General features: G+C 38.2%; 2 protein-coding genes across 6 annotated transcripts in view; one reads left to right on the top strand and one right to left on the bottom strand.

Moving 5' to 3' along the window:
• The window catches only part of LOC128738209 (uncharacterized), a 402,077-nt gene extending 396,613 nt beyond the window's left edge, over positions 1–5,464 (top strand). For all 4 annotated transcript variants that reach the window (XM_053833173.1, XM_053833171.1, XM_053833172.1 and 1 more), the window contains one exon: positions 2,346–5,464. In XM_053833173.1, coding sequence (XP_053689148.1) covers positions 2,346–2,470 — 125 coding nt within the window. In that variant the 3' untranslated portion in view covers positions 2,471–5,464. The remainder of the gene's footprint in view (positions 1–2,345) is intronic.
• A 14,240-nt stretch (positions 5,465–19,704) lies between these two features.
• LOC128734287 (polynucleotide 5'-hydroxyl-kinase NOL9) lies at positions 19,705–23,482 on the bottom strand. 2 transcript variants are annotated; one of them, XM_053828391.1, is made up of 5 exons: positions 23,388–23,482; positions 22,248–23,241; positions 21,703–22,185; positions 20,099–21,647; positions 19,705–20,035 (listed from the first exon to the last, which is right to left on the bottom strand). In XM_053828391.1, the coding sequence occupies exons 2-5, from the start codon at positions 23,229–23,231 to the stop codon at positions 19,854–19,856; spliced, it is 3,198 nt and encodes a 1,065-aa protein (XP_053684366.1). In that variant the 5' UTR covers positions 23,232–23,241; positions 23,388–23,482; the 3' UTR covers positions 19,705–19,853. The 2 variants fall into 2 exon arrangements, with proteins under 2 accessions (XP_053684366.1, XP_053684367.1); XM_053828392.1 differs by having other exon boundaries at positions 22,248–23,270; positions 23,388–23,469.
• Positions 23,483–25,357: the final 1,875 nt, after the last annotated feature.

Here is a 25,357-nt window from a genome sequence, read left to right as displayed (position 1 = left end):
AATTACCGGCTGGCTGCACAAAGTCGTTATTCTGCGACGATACAAGCATTTCCGTAAAAGGAAAAAGTCTTCGTGTCATATGTAGTCGACTGCAGAAAAGCTTGGATATTTTCTCCAAATACTTGCAAAAGTGGAAAATTTCTCCCAATGCTTTTAAAACTCAATTAATTATTTTTCCTCATAAGCCTAGAGCTTCTTCCCTTAAGCCAAATAGCAATCACATTATCAAGATGAATGGAGTTGCTTTGAGTTGGTCTGACCAAGTTAAATATTTGGGATTAATTTATGATAAAAAACTTACTTTTAAAGACCACATCGAAAGTATTCAAGCAAAATGTAATAAATATATGAAATGTTTATATCCTCTTATTAACAGAAATTCTAGACTTTGTCTGAAAAATAAACTATTGATTTACAAACAAATTTTTAGACCGGCGATGTTATATGCCGTTCCGATTTGGTCAAGTTGTTGTATTACAAGGAAGAAGAGTCTTCAGAGGATTCAAAATAAAATTTTGAAAATGATTTTGAAGCGTCCTCCTTGGTTTAGTACATTAGAATTACATAGACTTACTGGTGTTGAAACCCTAGAAACTATGTCAAACAAAATTATTTCAAATTTCCGTCAAAAATCGTTGCAATCCTCTATTGCTATGATTAGGTCTCTTTATAGATCATAAGTTAGCTAGGTTAGATATTAGGTTAAGATTTATATTTTTTTCCCTTACATTTAGGTTGTAATCCCTACTGCTAAATAATCTTAATTGTCGTAACAAATCATAAGAAATCAGAATAATAGTATATATTGCAATTCTAATAGTGTTGAAAAGTCACCACTTGTGATTGAACACACAATATGATATAGGATAGTTACTCTTAAGTATTTTATGTAATCGAATATTTGCCCCAATAAAAAAAAAAAGAAAGATCTGGTGGAGCTTATAGTTTTATTACCGGTTTTATGGAATTTGTCATGAAAACAACTAGTGGAACGTTGTTGAAGGTTGTGTTGGATGGAATAACTCAGAATTTTTACTGGTTTTATGAAGTGGATGAGATCTTACCTGGCTGGCCATAGTATGTGTTTTATTATTATTAGGGGGGACTTAGACTACTTTGTCCATTGAATTGAACTTTTGTAGCTAGTTTATGTGTTAAGATCGGCACAGAAGAATCAGAATTATGTTGCAAAACATCAGGAGTTTCGCAAGGAAGCAACATAGACCCTTTTGCTTCTTACATTGTTCATCTATGCGCTCAACACCATCGAATGTATCGAATTGTTTTTTGAACAAATAATAAATAGCAAACAAAATATGTTTTAGCGCAGCGGTTCCCAACCTTTTTCGGTTCGCGAACCCCCTGGCGGATTTCCCTATACTATTCTGCAGTGAACTGAAGTTTTGGCGAACCCCTGGGGGTTCGCGAACCCCCATTTGGGAAACGCTGTTTTAGCGGATTTGGACAGTTTTGTAGGTTTGAAAATATCGGCTACGATTTCCCTTTCGATTGCTATATATATATATATATAATTTTCTGCACAAAAAGCAGTTTAAAGTCTTCCCTGCGATCTGACTTCGTCAGTAACATCGTGTACAGCTTACGGAATCGTGTTTCGGCCATATTGTTTTGTTTATCATCGTGATTTTGATTCACTACCTTTTTATAAGTTGACAGTTTGGCTCATTTTTTAGCTCCAAGCACGGTTGTAGACGACAGTCCTTGTTAACACAAACTTGTTAACGGCCTCTCGGATGAAGAGATCGTGTTTCGGCATTGTCGTGGCTGTCCTGCCTGTTGAGTGTTGACACACGTTCCCCGAACATTTCTATTATATTGGTTATATTTGATTTGGTCACTTTCAACAGCTTTTGAAGAATTGCTGCACTTGCACCATTTGGATTATTGAAGAACAAATGTCAAAATCAATATATAAGCATCATTCTGCACTGAACCTGTTGAACATTACCAACAATGAATAATGGATCTTAGCCATTCGCCGATTAAGCAACGAGCAGGATACCAAAAGATGGAATACATTATTATTTTTCTCCACGACAACGCTCTATCACACACGACTAAAAATATTTTCCTATGGATGAGGCGAAGTGAGCTGCGAGGTTGTCGCTAGAAGCTTTTTACTTTACTTATTGTACGACCCAAATATATTTTTCCGCTCATGTAGAACTTTTGAAAACTTTAAATTCAATTCGTTAGCATGCCCAATTCGGTTTCATAGATCGATGCATTATTGCTTCGCTCAAATTTACTGGATAAAACTACGCGATATTTTACTAACTACACTACTAATTTTACTAATTTTACACGATCCTTTCTCATTGCAGGCGAGAACGAAGACCTCGACGAGTACGTGCCACCGCCGGCCGTCGTAGTTGGAGGCCGCGAATCACGTGGCAAATCGCCGGTGACCCCATCCTACCGGAGGCCACCACCGTACGTGTCGCCTTAGAAGAGAGCCCATCGTAGTGCCACCACCGCTGCCACCGCCGTCAACGCTGCTGGCATTAACCACAGCAACAGCAACGGCAACAGCAGCAGCAGCATCGTCGTCAACACCGACAACCGCAGCAACCACGTCGGCGGCAACCGCTGCCGATAGATTATTTCGAGCGTTGGCTGTTTGTAACTACGACGGCAGAGCACTACGACCGACTAATCGATTAATGTCTTAATCCGGAAGCAGCTAGAACGTTACTAATTAAAACATTATTGAACGCGAACGGAAACAGTAAGTGGCCCTCAGGAGCAGAAACAATTCTCGTACTTTTACCTCTGTGTCGGGGAACGAGAAACGTCTTTCGAAAAGGATGTGTGGTTTTTTGTAGTCAGCTTACGAGAAATTTGATATTTTTGTAAAAAGTAGAAAGCAGGGAGCAAGCCACCAGTTAATGTATCAAGGAGGAATGGAATCAATTTGTAGTCATCTAATGCTAAGTTATGAAAGGATAATTCACAGTCAGCCAGCTGCTGACAGACAGCTGACAAACATGAGTACATGAGTTAGGATAAGTTCTACAACTTTTGATTTTTTGGTTTCAAGCTTAAGAGATCGCAATAATTTCATTTTATTGGTAAATAGTCTTTTACTCTCGCGTTTTCCATTTCTACCAAAGTAGGAAATGTGACACGAGAGAAACGCACAATTTGAACACAAACGTATGAAAGTGAATTAATTTTTTCTTCTATAGAAGTTTCGAACCGCAAAGAGCTTAACGATTCTTTTGATCGATTGATCGGCACAATCGATACGATATTAAATCTATAGATCTTAATTGTGTATCCCTTCAGCGTAAAATATATCGTACTTTTCCCAATTAAATGTACACGCATTCAAGGACGCGTACGCTTTTATGTCCGCTCTCTGATCTGCGAGAAGAGCTGTAATTTTATAAATTACAGAATAAAGCAAACACGAATAATACAAACTATAATCTGACTTTGGAAAAAGTATTCTTTTGTAGCACACACAAAAAAAACGGAAAAAAGGGATGTGACAAACGCCAGCAAAAGGCTCGATTGTGTTTAGGCGTATCGTAAGCATTATGACTTTCCGAAACAATCAGGGTACAAGGAAAAAAATCTAGCTCGAATGTTGAATTTCGTTTAAATTAGTCACCTAAATGCTCATTCTTTCTCGAACAGCGTCACCCTCATGGCTTTTTTTACTTTGTTTTAGTTTTCAACAAAAAAAGGGTTTTGAGGTTTTTTTTCGTGTAAAAATTTCGAGCTGGCATACTAATTGTGAAACTTCGGAGTTTATTCGAGAAAAATAGTTATAAACTCATTTTTAGCACCCACGACTGCCGGTGATTTAGTATGATCTCACCTTCTTTCGTTACGAACAAAATGTTTCGAGACAAAAATCCGCTTCAAATGTCCTGTGCATGTACTTTAATAGTTTTGAGAAACTCGCAAACATGAATACAAACAAACTGCCATATTATCGAGATAGTAGAGAACAAAACACACACAAAATAGAGAGAGAGAGAGAAAGAGATGTAGTAAACAAGAACGACTTAATATATATTTTTGCAATGTTTGCATTTATTTCTCATAAACTCCCGCCAACCTCGCCAAGCCGGGAAGGTAACAAATTGTACATCCGTTGAACAAAAAACAAACCGCCGTAGAGCAATGAACTAGCGAAAGCAAAACTGTGTCCCTAGGACAAGGCCAAACTGACCAGAGTAGTGTAGCGTATGCAGGGTAGGATTGGTTTGCTCAAACGAAAAGCAAAAGAAAAAATGTGAAGTTTAACCGTCATCCAGAAATACAACGATTTTCCTGCTGACAATTCAAAGAAGAAAAAAAAAAGAACAAGTTAGGAAACAATTAAAGCAATTTGCCGACGTCATTTCGTGGACAAGCGCAAAACGAAGTCGGAATCCATTGAAAAAGATTTGCTCGAGTATATTATACTTTGCCGAAAAAAACTACTTTCCTTGTGTATATTTTATCCAGCTAGACATATATGTAGGATGGTAAAACTAATTTTATTGCAGCTATTTAAGTGTACTGCGTATCTATTCTTCTTTTTTTCTCTCTAGCTGTTAGTAAGTCACCTTTAGAGGCGCAAGGCATAACATAATCTGCATAATTATAAACTAATCGAATCGTATACCCACTGGGGAATTCTTTTCCCTGGAATTTTCTGTTTGGTTTGAAAAAAAAAGAAACGGAACGAGCTGTATAGTAATTGTTTTTCATTACCCGTTTATGCAACTAATCAGAGAACAAGAAAAAACTTAAGCAAAAATGAACGTACTTTAACGTATATATCGCGCGATAATCGTCGGAACAAGAAAAAAGCTGTTTTAGCTTCTTTACCCCACTTTGTACAACCTTTTCAACCCTGAAACAGAAATCCCCGATCAACCTTAGACCCGTACTACTGCGCTACGGAACTTACAAACCCGAAACTCCGTGGACTGAAAAACGCAAAACACTCATTCACACACTTACTACCGAAGCTGTAAAACGTTTGTCTAATCAACCGATATGTCTAAAAACGTAGTATGAAATAAATAAAACAAATAATTAGAAAGAAAAAAATACACACACACTAATAGATATACTCACGCACTGATAGAGCAAATTTACAAAGCAAAACGAAAATAAATAGAAAAGTGAAGTAAAAAAGGGCAGCCACACTACTACTAAAGTACTAAGTAGTAGCGGTAAAACTCTGGTAAGATTTTCCCCTCTAAAACGATGGGAGCAAAGCGTGTAAAAAGAAATGAAAAACACAACAAAGAAAAGAAAGGCAAAAAAAAAAACAAACGAGAGCGAACGAAACTGATGGGTGGTAGTTTGACTCCTCGGCGAGCGATGTCAAGAGATGCGGCGCTTTTTGCATGCGCGCCTGCAACCTATATAAGTTTACACACAGAGAATGATAACAGAAACACGATAACCAAATTGTACATTTTTTAATAAAAAAAAAAAGATAAGAGAAAAAAACCGCTGCGGGGGTTATTTTCAATAGCTCTGCTGCCCAATGTGGAGCTTTGTATCACATCATTCTTAGATTTGTTTTGTTGATATTTTTTGAAGAATTTCGAAATTTTTTTTTCGCAAAGCTGCTCAACAATTGTTGAACTTAGGATTTTAATTAACATTCTTTTAGACAAATTTTAACAAATTTCTGGTTTGTCTATTTAGTAGAAAACTACCACTCTTCCAATGAAATAGCAAAGGTGCGCATATATGAACCATATTATAACCAAATACTGCAGCTGTAGCGCACTTTTCCAACACAGATATCATATCAAATTCGTCTTTTCGTCGGTTTAATCGTCTCGCCGTAAAGAATTTGCGATCTGTTGTGACAAGAACGTTTGTCTGGCACACTTCCTTAACACCGACATCAAATAATTGATCTAGATTTAATGGCGGTCGTAAGCAGTGTTGCGACATGTACAGATTTATCTGGAGCAGTACAGATTTTTTCGAATTTTTTGGTACAGATTCTGTACGGTACAGATAACAGATTTTTGCCAAAAACTCAGATAGATACAGAATTTTCTGAGTGTCAAAAACTCATACTTTTTTCCTAGTCCTGTTTCTTGAAATCAGTACAGAAGCAATTCCTAGTATGAATGAAAACAAAACAAAACGTATTTATGTCTATGTTTAGCAGAGACATCATCAAACAAATAAATGATTTGAGACTCATGCATTTTTTAATGCTAACAGACCAAAATTTTCTATGCAATAAATATTTTTAATGTTGCAGAAAGAAAAAGTACAGATCAAAAAGATTTTTGCCCCTTCCAGTACAGGTGAATATGTGGCAACACTGCGTAAGAAATTTTCTGGCTTACTTTCCAAGCACGGATATCAAACTGGTCTAGGTTTAATCGTCGCAAAGAATCTGCGATCTATTGGGATGGGAAGATTTTGTCACTTTAAAAAAAACACGTTAAAACTATGATGGCGTCTTTTCCAGCCAATCACAAAGCGAGCTTTTCCAGTTGGATAATGCTTCATTATTTGTAATTTTTCAATTGTTCAATTAAAAATCAATAGTGTTCTCTATTTATGTGAATGCGTAGATTCTCCGAGAAATTGATCGGAAAACCGTTAAGCTATTAGCACTCAAAATCTTTCGTTTTTTCGTGACGCTCGCATTTTTCAATTTTTTGGAATGTGGCACCCTATCCCAAACCTTGACGTAAGACGTAGTCCTACGTCAAAATAATTTTAACCGAAAATCGCAATTTGCTGACATAGTGCAGTCGATCGAAAAGGGAAAGCTGTCGCGCGATTTCCTTTCAGGACATCAAATTTAAGTTTATTTGAAACCTTCTTGGTGAGATAGAAATAATCGCAATATATAATAGTTGTATGGCTGTGTTAGGCGATTAGAAAACAATATGTGCCTACCGCTAGCCGCTACTCTCGATAGTTAAAAGTTCGTTGAGTACTACTGAAATTGCGGAGCGAATCAAAATGGTTTCAATCCTAAACCCTAGCTAATTCGTATGCCGTGAGTCGCTAGAAATATCCGGCTTTTGTGGTGTCATAACGAACGTCTTAAGACTTAAAATTTTGCATATATTTTGTAATGTGAAGTAGCGTGGATTTTTTCTTGACTGACGATAGTGATGAAGAGTCGGCAAATGTTTCGGTAATGCGCCGAAACATTCGCGATACGTCGAATCCGCTCTCCTTGTTAGGTGATTGGTAAGTACCAGTTAGTCATTTTAAGTAATTTGCAGCTTAATTATCAAACTCTACGCAGTTGCGTAAAAATGTTTAGGTTAAACAAGGAGGCAATCTTATATCTGCTAAATTTAACTGAAGAGGATTTCAAGATGACGTACAGAAATACGACAAGAAATATTTTGCCAGTAAGGCGAATCTGTGCGTCTCTTCGATTTCTAGCCACGGGAAGCAACCAGCAATGCGTCGATAACGACTTAAACCTAGGATTAAGCCAACCCGTGGTTTCGAAGGTACTCGCAGAGTTTTTAAAAGTAATGGAACGGAAGGTCTGCCCACTTTGGATTAAGGCAGATATGACGTTGGACGAGAAAAGCGTGCTAGCAGGACATTTTACTCAAAAAGTGGCATCCCCGGTATCATCCAAGTGACTGATGGTACACATGTCAGAATAATTTCACCTGGTAAGGATGCTCGGCACATGTACTACAATAGAAAGGGGTATTATAGCATCAACGCATTGATTGGAAGTTTTACTAATATTTTAAAAAGAATTATTAGCCATTCTTATTTTTGACGTAGGACTACGTCTTACGGCAAGTTTTGAGATAGGGTGTCATTCCAAAAAATCGAAAAATGCGAGCGTCACGAAAAATGAAAGGTTTTGAGCGCTAATAGCTCAGCGGTTTTCCGATCGATTTTCAATTTTCTTACACCGATTGATTGGAAAATCTTCTAAGAATTGGCCCAAATGAAGAAAAGTATGGATTCTTGATGTTAAACTGTTGAAAAATTGAAAATGATGAACCTATGTTTTACCAAAATTCTCGCTTCGTGATTGGTTGGAAGATTCTTTACGATGATCTAAACCCATACCAATTTGATATATGTGCTTGGGAAGTAAGCCAAAACAAGTGACAGCTTCCTCATTTCAACAAGATTTCTTAACACCGCGGTTCAACCTAGACCATTTTGATGTCCTTGCTTGGGAAGTACGCCAGAAATAGTGATGTCCGAAATTTTCAATTATTCGATTACCGATTAATCGGTGAGCGTTGTCTGCACTAATCGATTAATTCAACTATTCGTGCCAGTGGTGTTCGATTAGAAATATTCGATTATTTCTTTGATTAATTCGATTAATCGAACGATTATGAACGATTAACGAGCATTATTCGGAGAATATTCGTGCTCATTGAACTATTCGATTAATTCAACTACTCGTGCTGGCAGTATTTGACTAAAAATTATTCGAATATTCCAAGTGTTATTCGATTAGTTGAATTAATCGAACGATTAATGGACATCACTAGCCAGAAAGAGTAACAAAGTCCCCTCGTGCCAACAGATTTCTTACGAACGCGATTAAACCTAGTCCAATTTGATGTCTGTGTTAGGGAAGTGTGCCAGAAAAAATGACACAAGTTCGTTGTCCCAACAGATCGCAAATGCTTTACTGCGAGACGATTAAACCTCGGCGAACTTGATATCTGTGTTGGAAAAATGTGCTACAACTGTAGTGTTCGGTTATAATACGACTCTGTATGAATACACATGCCTGCCGTTTCATTAGAAGTGTAGTGGAAAGATGTGCTGTTGATAAAATAGGATTGAATTGGTAAAATCCCTTCAACGTGGGAAACCATGGATAATAAAAACAATCTTTAATTTCAGTAAGGTAGCAGGAAAGCAATAGTTTGCGTTCTTGATTTTGTTAAATTGTTTTCAAATGCACAATCTTTTGAGAATTGAACGTATGCAATGTTACTACTTTGATAAATGTTACATACAACGCATGTAGCATGTATGTATGTTGCATATAGCATGTATACATGAAGAATCGAATGATTACAAGCATGAGTACATGCCAATATCACTACAAAGAGACTTACGTAGTCCTGCGTCACCTATATAAGCGGTCGTGTCTTGTACACAATCCCTCTGATTTTTCTTCAATATCTGGTAACAATACCCAATGTATTCCTGCGTTCTACTTTAGTCTTTCATGCCACTCTTGCTTCCAACACATTCTCCATTTTAGAGGAATGCAAAACAAGACATTGAAGATGTACATCCACATGGGATGTACGAGAAGTGAAGCTCTATTGTTATTCAATCAATTAAATAGAATTCATAGTTCTAGCGATCCAGCATATTGAATGTTTTCGCGTAGCTTTTAACGCTACATACAGCCAACATTTAATGACTAGCAGCAAAACTGCATAATATAGAATGCGATAATATCGAAATACTGAAGGTTGCCATCTATTGTGACAGAATGGGTTGAACAATAGTTTTTATTTCGTCGCCTAAGGTTTCGCACGAGACTTTAATTTTGATTAGGTTTTAATCGAATATCGATGCAAACTGTTAAACGTGAAGGGTAGTTGCACATTTTACAAACACATTTTACGTTCAGGACATCAAGTTCTGAACAATTCATTTCACAGTTTTGATCGGAATAATCAAGGCTGTAATTTTGTAGCACGGCAACCTGGAGAAGTACAAACGGAGAATGGTGTAGGCGCATGAACCATGAGCTGCAGGAGTGCCTCCAAGTAGTGACTTGGATGTCGATATACTAGCGAAAGTCAAGAGATTACAGTGGGCCGGCCAGGCCGCATAAATGCCGGATGACTGGACGGTGAAATCGGTTCTCTTCAACAGTCCCACCAGCACCAGGAATAGAATGTTCGCGTGTGTCGAGACGGTCAACGAATTGGCGGCGAGTAGCCCAGGACCGAGTCAGTGGAAAATAACTCTAGATACAGCACGAGCCATTCCGGCTCTATGCTATGTGTTATATTAATCACTTAAATAGCTTTGAGTATAACCATCTTTAGACATTACCATTCTTTATGAACAGACTTCAGAGCCGGTTATTAGAGTACAAGACAATTTCGGGGCTAGTGCAAGGATCCTACTGACTCTACCAGCAGCACCCATCCGAGATTTGATTATACGACGTTTGGTTTGTTAGGCCAGCATCGAGCCTTACATATTTAATACTCCAGTTTTTTAATGTAGCCGAAATTGCTGTTCGACAGCCTTGTGAATGCCGGACAAAAGCTAGAGAAAAATCTCATGATCGCGATGATCTTGAAGAGCCACAAGCAATAACTTTGTAAGGAAAGGTCCTAGAGATTTGCAATCTTGGAACCATATAAGGGTAAGCGGGGCAAGACCGCCCGCCTAAGCAAAACCACCTGTATAAAAAAAAGTTGTAGCACAATTTCTAATTTATCTGCTTTAAATGAACAATTGATCTATTACCTACATATAAAAAATAAAAACATGAATATCTGTAATGATTTTCTATTTTTTATTGCAATTTGGAAACACGTCCAAAAAATAGAGTATTTTTTCCATGCGGGGTGAAACACGCCCACTAACGGGGTAAAACCGCCATAGCGTATAACTTTAACAATATTCAACCGATTTGAATGAAACTGGTGGCATTGGATTCATGAATTTATCTAATTTAAACAAATTGAATCAGTTTGCTATCAAAAAATACATAGTTCCCCGAGATTCGCAAGTTCGAAAGAGTGTCCGGCAACCACTCGTATTGGAAGAATATCAGTAATATAGGTACCAACAGTCTTGAAATTGATACCGTGTAGTTTCCTTAGACAACAAGATGGATCGGCTTAGGCATCCTGGAGTCAATCTTTAAGGACTAGAGAGGATCTAAGATAAAATATAACAATATGGGTATTAAAGTTCCTGGAATTGATCCGGTAGGTCATTTTTTGACATTTCAAATTGTTCTGATTGATAAAGCAGATACATATTACTTTTCCATTGCTAAGATAATTTGCTATATTTTCATAAAAAATATGTTTATTCCATGTTATTTGTTCCAAGAGGGAGGAATTATTAAAAAAAGCTATATCCGAGAAAACAAGAAAATGTCCATAGCGCCCGCAGGGAAAATTGGCGATTTAGATTTTTCCAAACAGTCCACCAGCTATAAACTAAGCACATTTATATTGTTTTATGTAAATCTGAGATCCTTTGGTCCAAACTATGCAATTATTTTAAAAATCTCCTTATCGCACTAGCATTATACACGACGGTCTTGCGCCGTTCGTTGTGGGCGGTTTTACCCCCAAATGACCGATTTGCACATTTCACTATTTATTTCAACAAAACTGCATGAACAGTTATCTAATTTAGGTACTGTCGGATGAAGACAGGATCAGAGAAGCGATGTGGGTTGGATTTACTGAAAGTTTTAACGTTTTGAAGAAAATAAACCCTAAGTTCTGCGGGAACAAAGTTATAAAAAACGAAACGATTATAACGAAAAATCTATTTTTATTTATTTCTCCGATAGTTTATACGATATTGCTGTACAAGATATTGTAAAATATTGCGTACGCATTCAGTAATATGACTGTCATCAACATTTAACACCAATTTGAGCAAGGCCCTGTAAAACCATGGTGGGCGGTTTTACCCCGGCGGGCGTTGTTACCCCGTTTACCCTTACTCTGGTAAAATGCTACCAACATAGGCTAAGTATGACAAACTTATTTTTAAAGAATTTCCAAAAAAAAAGCTCCACAGCTCTGCACTCGATAGAGATAAAAATATCATTTCTTTAGCAAACTTGTTTATCTTATTTTCCATAATTTTGCCGAAGAAACCATGTGTCTATCTACGAACACAAAAAAAGGACGTGTATCGAGCCTTTCGCGAACGTGAAACACCTAAAACGTATGCTTGCCGTACTCTCATTTGGGCGGTTGGGGACAAGCGGACTCCGTACAAGTGTATAGTACCGTCAAACGGGGTAACTTGCAGCAGTTCTCAACTATGAGTGCAAGTGAAAACTTATCTGTAGATAAGTAGAACAATTTCACATATTGAGAAAAAATATGCGATCAATATTGGCTATTGTAGAATTTTTTAACTACTTTGTTACTAGTAACCCCTTAAACGGGGTAACTTGCAACAAGCAATATTTTTTTGGAAATTGAGCGAATTTAAAGATTTGTATGAGTTTCTTTTGACTTGAATATGCAAATGATAATCCGACTTGCAATTTTTATGCTGTTGCTATGAATATACGCATAAATGCTCTATGTCACGTTGGTGAAAAAAATTTATGAGCGGAAATTACAGAAATAACTTTTTATATTATTCATGCAGTTGATATTCCTTGCCTGAATCCGATAGAGCTACCTTTTTTAAGGACCATTCACATATTACGTAACGCATTTAGGGAAGCGGGAGTTGTGTAACAACGCATTACACGTCGAATATCCATTATGCAAAATCGCGTCATGAAGTGGAGTGGGAGAGTTAAAAATCATCGATATCTCGGTTACGTAATATATGAATGTTCATTACGTTACGAGTGATCGTAATTAGACACTGTCATATTGCTGGTCGATGGTCTCAGTGAGGTTATTTTCGTTTTGGCCATTTTCAGTATATCCAGAGAAAAAGTACAAGGGTCCATGCCTAGTGGCACGGGCGCAGGCTTGAAGTAGGACTGCGAATGCAGAGTAATTCGTCTCCTAATGCCAAAGCCGGTGATTTTTGTACGAATTTCATATAATAGATTCCCCAGTTGCGCAGTAACGGAAGGTTTACTCGCGCTGTTGTATTTTGTACAACGCCTGTGAACCGTTGACTTTATCTCGGTATCTCTCGGGAATCTAGCAATAAATAAAATTACTGTTTTCAGTAAAGTTGATCCGCAGACAAAGATCTTTCAAATGGTGGAAAAAGTTCCATAAGTTTTTCACCAAGTGGCATTAGTATTCGAGTGAATTCTGTTACGTTTTAGAATGCCTATAAATCGGAGTTGGCGCGAGTAACGGAAGGTAAAGGATTGTGTTCTTACATGTGAGAAATTTATAATTTCAACTCTTCAGCTAATTTAAATGGTGGACCTGAAAAGGTCCGTTTGTTAATCTCGAATTCTCAAATTTCTGACTCGTGGTGTCCATTGTCTACTTTCGTCCATCAGATAGGTTATTGGTGTGTGGATTAATGGTGGGAATACTGTTGACCGGACAAATGTTTATGATGTTATGAGTCGCAAGCTAGGTGCTTGCCGATGTGTCTCCAACGAAAGTCGGTGACCGACTGATGACGCGCACCGAGGCAAAGGCAAACAATGTTTCAAATACAACCTTTAAAACTATGCCACGGATGTGACTCGAAAACTGGCTGCCCGATGTGTCGCAAGCTAGCTGCTTGCCTATGTGTTTCCAACGAAAACCGGTGATCGAAGAAGGTAAGGAAGATTAACCCATAGCTGATAGCTCATCTCGTATATATTTCTGTCACCCGTGCTAGGGAAGCGATGGGAAAGCAAAAAAATGCAAATAATAAAATATTAAATATTCGACTCATATTTTCTCAATTATTAAACGTCTGTTAGGGAAACATGTAATCTACTGTGTTGTAATGGATTTTTTGAAAAATTTCCAATCGTTTGATACCAATACGTTTAGAATCTATTGACGGATGACTGAGTTATAAGCGTGCAAACTATAACCACTTTTCGTTACATGTTCCCTTTTCGTTTTTCTAAAGTGCACCCCAATATAGAAATCAAAGAAGTAGTCCTACTTCAAAACTGGCATTGTTCCGACTTACCGAAAGTATCTTACACTCTTCAGGTGTGCTTTAGTATTGTTTGATGCAAAATTAAATGATAACGTGCCTCTTGAAGATAACGGAATACAGCTTTTTATATCTACCAGCTGTTGCAAGTTACCCCGTTTAAGTGCTTATTTTACGAATAACGTGGTAACTAGTAAGATAAACAAAACTAGTAATAATAAATCAATTATTTTGTTTCCTTATTGTTGATTTTATTATAAAAAATGTATGTTAGGCTTCTTTTATGTGAAGTGCCTGTGGGTGACACAAACGTTTTGCTAACGAAAAATTGACTACCCAGTTAGCACCAACTCGTATATCAATGTACGAAAACTATCGTAAATATCTCCTAACAAACTCGAAATCGTAACTAAAGCTGGTTAAAGTGGGATCAAGTTGATTTTCTGTCGTATATAATGATAATGACTGACATACATACGATTTTCAGCATAAAATCGTAGAGTAGTACGGAGCGACTCGCGCTTAATCGGATATTATCTATACCTATAAAGAAGGATTTCTGTCTGTCTGTCTGTCTGTCCGTATGTTCCTTATAGAATCGAAAACTACTGAACCAATCGGCATGAAAATATGCATGTAGAGGTGTTTTGGGGCCAGGAAAGGTTTTAGTGATGGTTAGAAACCCCTCCCCCCACTAAGAGGGGGGCTCCCATACAAATGAAACACAAATTTCTGCATAACTCGACAACTAATCAAGCAAATAGAACAAAATTTGGCATGTGGGTGTTTTCGGTGACAAGAATTTATTCTATGGTAAATTGAGACCCCTTCCCTCTTTATAAGGGGAATTATAACTCCTCACCTCTTTAAAAGGGGGGGCTCCATACAAATTTCCTAATAACTCGAGAACTAATCAAGCAAATGGAACCAAATTTGGCATGTGAAGGTTTTCGAGGGCAAGAATATTTTCTATAGTAAATTAGGACCCCTCCCCACTTTAAGAGGGGGGGCTCCTGTACCAAAGAAACACAATTTTCCTCATAACTCGAGAAGTAATTAAGCAAATGGAACCAAATTTGGCATGTGGGTGTTTTTGGAGACAACAATTTTTTCTATGATGAATTAAGACCCCTCCCCGTTTTAGGAGGGGGGGATCTTATACACATGAAATACAAATTTCCTCATAACTGAAGAACTAATCAAGCAAATGGAACAAAATTTGGCATGCGAAGGTTTTCGAGGCAAGAATATTTTCTATGGTAAATAAGGACCCCTCCCCACTTTAAGAAGGGGGGCTCCTATACAAACGAAATACAAATTTCATCATAACTCGAGAACTAATCAAGCAAATAGAACAAAATTTGGCACGTGGGTGTTTTTGGAGACAAAATTTTTTTCTATGATGAATTGGGACCCCTCCCCACTTTAGGAAGGGGGGCTCCTATACAAATGATATGCAAATTTCCTCATAACTCGAGAATTAATCAAGCAAATGGAACCAAATTTGGCATGTGAAAGTTTTCTAGGGCATGAATATTTTCGATGGTGAATTAGAACCCCTCCCCACTTTAAGAGGGGGGGCTCCTATACAAACGAAATACAAATTTCCTCATAACTCGAGAAGTAATCAAGCAAATGGAACCAAATTTGACACGTGGGTGTTTTTGGAGACAAAATTTTTTTCTATGATGAACTGGGACTCTTACCCACTTTAGGAGGGGGGGCTTCTACACAAATGAAATACAAATTTCCTCATAATTCGAGAACTAATCAAGCAAATGGAACCATATTTGGCATGTGGGTGTTTTTGGAGGCAACCATTTTTTCTATGATGAACTAGGACCCCTTACCTTTTTAAGAGGGGGGGCTCTCATACAAACGAAATACAAATTTTCTCATAACTCTAGAACTAATCAAGCAAATGGAACCAAATTTATCATGTGGGTGTTTTTGTAGGCAAGAATATTTTCTATGGTATATTTTCTATGGATTTCCCCACTTTAAGAGGGAGGGGGGGCGCCTATACAAATGAAAAACAAATTTCCTCATAACTCGAGAACTAATCAAGCAAATGGAACCAAATTTGACATGTAAGTGGTTTTGGACGCATGATTTTTTTCTATGGTGAATTGAGACCCCTCTCTTCTTTAGAAAGCGAGTTATGGCCCATTTTCCCTTTAAGAGGGTGGGCTTCCATATAAATGAAATGCAAATTTCCTCTTATCTCGAGAACTAATCAATCAAATGGAACCAAATTTGGCATGTGGGAGTTTTAGATGGCAGAAATTTTTTCTACGGTGAATTACGACCCTTTCCCCTTTTAAGAGGGGAGCTCCCATACAAATGAAATTCAAATTTCCTTATAACTTGAGAACTAATCAAGCAAATGGAACCAAATTTGGCATGTGGGAGATTTTGGAGTCTTGAATTTATTTTACGATAGTTAGAGACCTCTCACCCCTGTGGTAGGGGGACTCTCATACAAATAAAACAGAAATTTTTGCGAAACTCAAAAACTAATCGAACTCGAGAAATTCGAGACTCTTCCATAAAACATTAGTCAATACAAGACCACAAAAACTATCTATAGTAACACTAGATCATTCAGGACGAGACGGTCGCAAGTGTTGCCGGTGACCCGCCGTCGGAAGCGCCGCCCACTGGGGGGCTTGCAAAACTCGAGATTGTGACAAAGATCATCCGAGATTCATGATTTATGTACAACACAGGTTAATTTGTGGCAATACGAAGTTTGTCGGGTCAGCTAGTCGTATATAAATACTTATATAGTCGTAACGCTCAAAATTATTCGTAATCACGTATATCGCCTCCAAAATAGCACGGTTAGGTCAATTTTGCGCATGAAATACGATTTCTTTAGCATGTATATCTGTACGTAATGCTGATTTTTTACTTTTTTATACATATGAAAATGCTAGCTGGGTATGAATTTGACACCATCTTGTGGGATTTTTTAAAAATCACCAAAACAGCAAAAAATCAACATAACAGTGTTTAAGGTTTCTTTAAATTGTTAACAACAAGATTGAGTGACTGATATAAATTGAAAATTAAAGTAATTGATCAAAAAGTACTGTAAATTGGATCGATATAGCGTTGTTGCATGTTACCCCGCTGTTGCAAGTTACCCCGATTGACGGTACTCGTTGGAGGTACTCTGCAAAAACGTGTATTTTGCGAGCTTTGATAATTGCCTAGAATATTGTTTTCTTGTAAAATGCAAATAACAAAAGCTAAGTATGAAAAACCAATTGTTAAAGAAATTTTAAAGAATATGCCCTATGGTTCAGCACTCGATAAAGATAGAAATTTTAGGCCCTAACATCCAAAATTAGGGTAAGTTCTTGGACACTACGGAATAAAACGACAAATTGGAGCCCCGAAAGCACTGAAAGCTCATATTCCGGAGTGTCTAATTTATTGTAACCTACGATAACAAAAAATAACCCAACTGCAATTCGGAATATCTCCGTCAAAAGCGGTACCAAATTTCACTAATATATTGTTTAGTTTGTTGATGCCTCAATCTAATTCGGTTCTTTTAAAACAAGTCGAATTAAAATGGAATAAAATTTAAAGTTAATGGAGCCAAAAGTCTGATTTCAAGCACCCCACTTTTCGGCGTCGGGATTTAAAGGTTAAGCACAATAGTCGCCTGTAACCTATAGCAGGAATCAGAAAGTTCAGGAGGGGGGGGGGGTCGACATAAACTTTTTTTCAAATTTGTATAAGCCTTATTCTGCCCATAAAAGCATAACTGTTCCATATGGATTTTTTTCGATTTTGAGAATATGATCCCAAGCAACAATGTGAGTTTTATTGTACTTTTATGGTGTTCTTCAAAACCATTTTTGGTCTTGAATACCATCATAAGGGTGTAATAAAACCCAAATTGTTACTTGGGATATTCTCATGAAATATGATAGTAATATTTGTTTAGAAGTCTATTTCAATATTCGACCACGATTTTTCCTTAATCGACAAAACTTTAACAGGCAGAATTTTCTTCGGCGGTGACAGGGAGAGTATTTAACAGAACAACTTTTTTCTCCGTTTTGATTGAACGATGCCCTTTATACTAATTTTCTATTTCGATTAAAAAGTTTTCAAAACAATAACTTGTGTAGTTTTCTCAACAGAAGCGCGTACTTGAAGTTCAAAGCTCGAACTTCATCAAGTTTGCTGTAGTATTTAACTGCGAGGCTGCTCTTTTTAAATATTATATCTCGAATATCTTCGAGATTTAGCCTTGGTCAGGATTTATAAAATGTGTATTACGAAGCCAGCATTACTGGTTCGAAAAACATTGACGACTCTATGCCCAAGACCGCGACGGCCTTCTATGATCACGATCTTAAAATCCTGGAATATTATAGAGACGTTCCTGTAGCACATACTTTGGCGTAGGATCTATCTTCCACTATGTATTAAAAAAAATTTGAAAAAATATGGGACATACATGCTTTTATTTAGCAACTTGCACTTGTAAATAAAAGCATAACTGTCCCATCTTCGAAATTTTGAAAAAAATATGTGTTTAATTTTACAACAAAATTTATGTGGATAGTTCCATTACTAGTGTAACGTGATGTTTTCTTTTGAATAAAGTAAAATAATTCTTGTATAATGACGCATGACATATACACTTTCAATCTCATTTTCCCACACTTCACGTTTTTCCATTTGGGACAGTTTTGCTTTTACGGGCAGTATTCACTTAACTCAAAAACGGTGAAAATCGATATGGAACCCAAATGCGAGTATGGGTAGTATTCAGACCAAAAATTGAAAATTTTATGACTAAATGCGCCACTGCTGGTACGTCTTTCCCACGCTGAAGAGAAATTTTTTATTCGCTAATCAGTAACAGTTCAAATCAGTTGAGATTATTTCCGTCCCACTACTGTGGAATCGAGAATTATCATTATAAAACTTTTCGCGATCAAATCAATACGCTCGTAGAGAATAGTAATGACGAGCAACGGCAAAAGGAATTTAAATTCCTTTTTCTATTCCTGATTTCAAAGCGTTTTAGTGGAAAATATAGGTCAGTAGAAAGTTTTTATACAAATAGCTTCTACCGGAATACTTAATGTAGTCGCTAATGGTCTATGTTAAACAGAGTAGCTGCATACTTACACCGCTATTCTATATTTCGAACGACTTGGTATTTCGAACGAAAGTTCTTTCGAACGAAATTTCCGCCAGCAAAATCAAATGGGCAAAACATCTCGTTCGAAGCAAGTCGAACGAAATAAAGACTTGTTCGAAATACAGAATAGGGCTGTTAGTCTTAAGTAGAAGGACGGCAATATTATTGGAACGTCGTCTTCATTAATCAACGGCTGTTTGACAGCTGTTTGCATAAACTCTAGAGCTTTTCAATGTAAAGACTTTTAAATTTTTTATTAGTATAAAATCTCCGACAATTGCAGCACTCAATCCGATCGTCATTTCTGTGGATGGGACGAGCAACTCTTTCAATCGTTCCTTACCGGCGAGATTACACGTCTTCTGTTCGACAACATTGAACCACATTAGGCAACTAATTAAAGTGCTGCGTTATTCTCTTGCAATTAAACCTTTACTGTATGTAATTCAGTATATCAGCACAATTCTCGAATATTTGTAGAATGCCACAGGGTAGTAGTTTAGCACCTTGCTTTTTTTCATCATCGCTACTACTTCCGGACCGACGCATGCCAAAAACTTTGTTAATCAACCTATTAAGTTATTGAATCACATTTGAAAAAACGCAAATTGCTTTCGAATTTTTGGTGCGACTGTCAGTGTAGCATTATTTTCTAAATTGACAGAGCTCAACTAACAAAAACCTTCATTAAAGAATTTCGAAGCAATATATACTATTGTAAGGACATATCTAAATTGTAATATTCTATATATTTTCGCACTCATTTAACAGAAAAAGATTCTTTTTTATATGAAATATCACCTGTAATAAATACATACAAATAGGAAAGCTTACACATGTCAACGCTCACATCCTTCACTGGTGCACCAACAAAAACTTGCTAACAATGTCGTCGAATGAGAGGTTAAACTCAGCCAACGTTGTGCACGTAGGGAACAATCCCCTGAACGCGGGGACTCTGTCGCAGAAGTATCGCATTCGGTAAACTACTGCTGCAGATGGCTAGCACTGTTACCTCTGCTAGCTGTTCCGGTGAAGCTAGCGATGGTAGGAGGAACACATTTTTATCCTTATCCACGGCGCGAACAATGCCTGCAAATATTTTCAAGCAAACAATAAGACACTGCTGCTATTCAAACGTTTGATACTACCTACCGAGTCCCAAGCACTCATACAAACTGCCCGTATCGGTTTTCCTACAGAGAAATACTAGCGATGCGTTCAATACCGCCGGCAGATATTGTTCGGGAAGACTTTGATCCTCCCTGGTAATCAGCACTTGTAATTGATCGAGTGGAGCGCATAGCGGGCGCACCTCGTTGAACCATCCACTGGGGCAATCGTCCATAATCCCAGCAAGGTGAACGAGTAGCATGAGCTTACGTCTATTTGGAGCCGCTAGAGTAAACCCTCTGCGCGATTTATCGACGTTCAATTGGCAGTGTCGGAAGGAGACCTTCTCCTGACAGAACTCCTCCACTTCAGTATGCAGAATTTTGAAATTGTACTGATTGATGACATCACTGGTGAAGGAATTTTGGAAATTTGGTGTCGAAGGATTTTTCGTGGTGAAAACCAGCTGCACAACGTCTGAGGGAGCTAATATCCGGAGAATAGCAGCCATCAGCTCGTCGCCCAATCCGCTAACGTATCCCATAGTGTTAACAATCCAAGGGACGTTGGCTAGCTCCGCTTGGTGCTCGTGACAGTACCGAATCAATTGGCGTACGTTTTGGATATAGATAATCGGCGAAGAAACGACATCTAGACTACCGAACAACCAACATTTTTTCGGTGCAATAGGATTGAAGCATGCAAGTCCGAGCAGAGGTTGATCGACGATTGTCACGCTTATTGTTTCCGGAATGTGCTGAATCGGTTGACCAATGTCTAAATCGATCAACACTGCTTTCTTAAATTTACCAATGGCCCGATTTACAAGATACTGACAGAGAGTAGATTTTCCCGCTCCTTTTCCGCCAATAACTACTATTCTACTGGACTGCTCCAGGGGGATTTGATTCCATTCCGGCCCACTTTCAAAGAGTGTGGTGCTTTTTGGCACGTATTCAGTCAGAAATTGCGCATTCAATAAATACTCACTGGTGAAAAAGACTCCTTTCTGCAAGGACCACGCTTTCGGGAACAAAACCAGCTCTGGCATATACTTATCGACTATCGCTGCGCGGCGATTGCTGCAGTCTGACTGAAGTAGAACGAGAACCGAATTCGACGGATCAAATGTTTCACTCACAACTTTCAAATCAGCCTCCATAAAATGCTTATCCAGACGTTGAAGTACATCGTGCAGGGATTTATTGCGACTACCGTCACCACTTGGAAGAGGGGTCAAATTGAGGGAATGGAATCCCCGCGCTGCGAACGCGTGCTTACATTCCCCTGGTTTTAACCGGTAGCCCATAATCTCCAAACTTCCAACTAGCGGTTGCACTATCAATTGTCCACTGAAGAAAAGCGTACTTTTAAGCACCAACAGCGACATTAGCATGTCAATTGAATCATAAAATTGATGATTGAGCAACTTTGATTCATCTAATTCTGAATCGGATTCCTGCTCTGACATTGAATCTGTCATCTCTGAGTTTTCATCGCCGTCTGCGGAAGAATCTCTGTCTTTATCGGGATCGAGCATGTCAGCATTCATTTCCACCTTCATAAAATCAGCTGCACTGCCTCCGGGCACCTAAAAACAAACAACAGTAATTTTACTTTCCACCATTATGGTGTTGTACACCCACCTTTTCGTTGCCGTCCTCTTTAAGTGTTTCAGCACTATCGATCAGTCTTCCTCGATTATCATAAATTGGCACCAATTCCGGACAAAGTTCCGAGTCTTCTTCTTTATCCGCTTCGGACTGGCTGTCGGTCGCTACAGAACGTTTCCGATCCCCATCACTTGGCAGCTCAACAATTTGCGCCGATTCAATATCGCTATTGAACGAAATATTGTTATCATCAATCTCGTATATCCTAGCCGTGCCCCGTCCGATGAACAGATCATCCTCGTCTTCAGACGGCAAATAGTCACCATCCTCCTCACTGTTGTACGAATCACTCCAATAAGACGAAAACTCATCGTCTTCGTCATCCTCCTCACTACTTTCCTCTTCCTCGAAATCATAATCCTCCGATCCCGAAAAGCTGCCATCCTCGAAGCTGGAGTATTCTGTACTAAAAGAATCCTCATTCGATTCGGAGTCTTCCTCCATTTCAAACGAAAGCTAAAAAAGTACAAGAACACGATTGAACTGAGCCGTCGTCCACTGGAAAATTAGGAACCTACCATTTCATCTTCACTGGTTAAATATTCCTCATCGTCCAGCGACTCACCAGGCACAAAATCATCATCATCTTCGGACGTTTCCAACAATGAATCTCCAACCGGCACCAGTGCCTTGCTGGAAGAAGCGTGCTCCTCATCCGAATCTCCGTACACCAAACCTACATCGTTATCTTCCTCAATCCATTGATTTGTGACAGTCGGATTGAACTTATTCTTCACTTTTTCAGTCTTCGCTGCTTTTACGGATTGTTTTCCAGTTGATTTTAAATTGCTCTTATTTGGTTTGGCTTGTTTATCTTGAAATTTCCCGTAGAAATTTAGTAGCTCTTCCAGAGACATTGCATTCCCTTGTTGGTCTTCGCTGGGTTCCGAATCAGTTTCGGTGGAAAGTTCATCTAAATCGGCTGAACTAGAGCCGGACTCCACCACCAAGTCGGGTTGTTCGCCGTCTGAAAGTTCATCAAAAAACTTATCAATGTAATTATCTGCGTCGCTGTCGGACTCTGACAACGGAAGATGCTCCTTTTTAAATTTTTTTGAAGTTTTGGTGCTGTGTTTGTTCTTCCTTTTTATGACTGACTTTTGAGCACCCGCACAGCTTGTTTTCTGTACTTCCGGATTTTGCTTCATTTTTTTGTCTTCATTTGAAACGGTACTAATTTTTTGTTCCGTATATTGCTGAGAAACATTAGATGGTTTCGTACATTTTTCAAACGTTTTTCCATTCACTTTGGCCGGTTTGCGTTCTTGCGGTAGTTTCTTCTCAGCCATGGGATATCCATTTGCAACGTGGTTGATAGTTTTTTCTTCGACCTTGTGGATTTTTTTTCGACTTTTTTCTTTAGACGATGAGCTATCATCGTGATGTAATGGTACAGTGGCCCGTTTTTTCTTACATCTTTTACTGTAATTTTTCTTGTCACCTTTTTTAGAATTTCTGTTCGAATTTTTGGCTCGCGAGAATTCCTGTTCTAACTTGTACATTTCGAGATGTCTGCAAAATAGCACCCGGTTAACACATCTCTGGAATAGGTTATGTTTCGTACCATGAATCAAAGTAATTTGCGACTCAATTATTAGAGCAAATTACAAATGAATTTTTACTTTGTTAGTTTTACAAAAAGATTTAGAAATGCGTACCTTTAAAATACTCCGTAAATTTCTTGGTTCAGCGCTAATTTAACACGTCTATGACGGTTCGCTATCCTGCGGTCTGGTATCTGGTCACAAGCTGAATCGAATAATAAAATAATCATAAAGTATAAACAAAGCATGACTGCAGGGATGCCACATATAATTCTGTGTTTTTTGTTGGAAAAATCTGACAATCTGTACGGCGAAGAAAAATATCTGTGCAAAAATCTGTCCAATGCAAAACAATGAGAGTGAAAGAGATAGAAAGTCATTTTGCTGACTATTTCCGTCTCTTACACTCTCATGTAAAAACTCAAAAATCTGTTTAATCTGTGTAATTTGGCGCAAATCTGTAATCTATGCATACAGATTCTGTACAGGCGATTTCTTTCAAATATCTGTTAAACACAGAATAACAAGGGAATGCTCCATTAACGAGAGCAGCGAGTACAACATCGAACAATGAAACTCGATGTTTTGCTTTTTTCGTTTTTTTTCGCTATATGTTACTGCATTGAAATTTGACACTTTTGGAAGCGTTGACAGTTTTGGAAGCGCGATGTTATCCTCTGTCAAATACCTAGCAAGGGATAGCATAGCGCATCCCCTCGCAGAATAATCTGTGCATGTGGCAACCCTGAGCATGAGCATGACATTCCTGCACGTGAAACAAAATACACACGCTTAAAGCAAACTACACACAATAGTTATTAAAACCTTCAAAACCACCATAAAAATCCACGGTCCTGCTTACAGAGAGTGTATAGATTACAGAGGCGCCGAGCCCGAGACACTCAAAAACCGCTATATTTTGAACGAAAGCGGAGAGTTACCTTTATTTATTGTGCTTTGCAGCTGTACCTGGATTAATCCATTCTAATGCCAATGAATATGACAAAAGAAAACAGCAACATTGTAGTTGTCACTCTTTCTCTTTCTCACTCACAGCATTCGCATTGTCGCACTTTTTGTGCCAGACGCACTTTTAGACTGCGGTGTCCGGTAAGGCACAGAGAACAGACAATTATGTTCATATAAAATATTTCGCAAATGGTGTGTAAGCTTTTAAGCAAGACACTAGCGACATCTCTCTTAGTGTGCGCCAGTTGCCCAATATCCGCATTGCCAAATTTATTGTATATTCTTGTCATAATCTACATATTGGAAATACTGGCAACTCTAATCTTAGTTACTGTAGCAACCTGGCAGCGGTTGTAGCAACGGATCGATTTTGTTTATGTTATTTGTTGAATACGGCTAAACATTGAAAACAGCGAATTGAACAGCGCAATTCAATATTTTCTGTTATTTTGGCCGTATTGTGAGTTTTTCAACATTACATCGTTCCATTTCATCGTTATATGCAGCATGACCCCGTCGCGGTGGTACTAAAGTGAACTTTTCATCTTTAAACACCGGAAGACCTGCACCACATCAACGATATCCGCCGATGCGCCGGTTTGGCTGCGATTCATTGCTCTCGAAGGTGGTGGCTGATAAAATCGCAGTTTATTCTCAGCCTGTTAGCCAAAATTGCCAATAGCTGGTGACCGATACAGAAACACAGTTTCTCCGAAGGATTAAACAGGAATTCTACAATAGTTACTATTGTTGCTAAATGTTTACCTTTATTTCAAGTTCGACAGCTTGGGTAAACAATACGTTAGTTGCTGTAGCAACTGTTAAATACAAGTTAAATGCTTTGGTGAAAATATGACGATAGCTTTGATGTGTATTGACACATATTAACAACCAAAGCTCTTTCTATTAGTGATGTGAGTGCCACGTAGCGGAGGCATTACCACATACATTCAAAATGGTGGCTGAGCTTTTACACACGTTGCGAGGCCAAGATGAATGTCTGTTCTCTGTGGGTAAGGTGCAAAATGCAGGATATATAGAGTGGCGACAATGTCAAAATTGGAATGATAATTATCTGTCAGTGTCATTCCAATCGAGCAGACGACCAATCCAAC

This window comes from Sabethes cyaneus, chromosome 2 (assembly GCF_943734655.1).
Source record: "Sabethes cyaneus chromosome 2, idSabCyanKW18_F2, whole genome shotgun sequence".
Lineage (NCBI taxonomy): Eukaryota > Metazoa > Arthropoda > Insecta > Diptera > Culicidae > Sabethes > Sabethes cyaneus.
The sequence above is the reverse complement of the archived record's forward strand: the minus strand, read 5'-3'. Positions and strand labels throughout refer to the sequence as shown.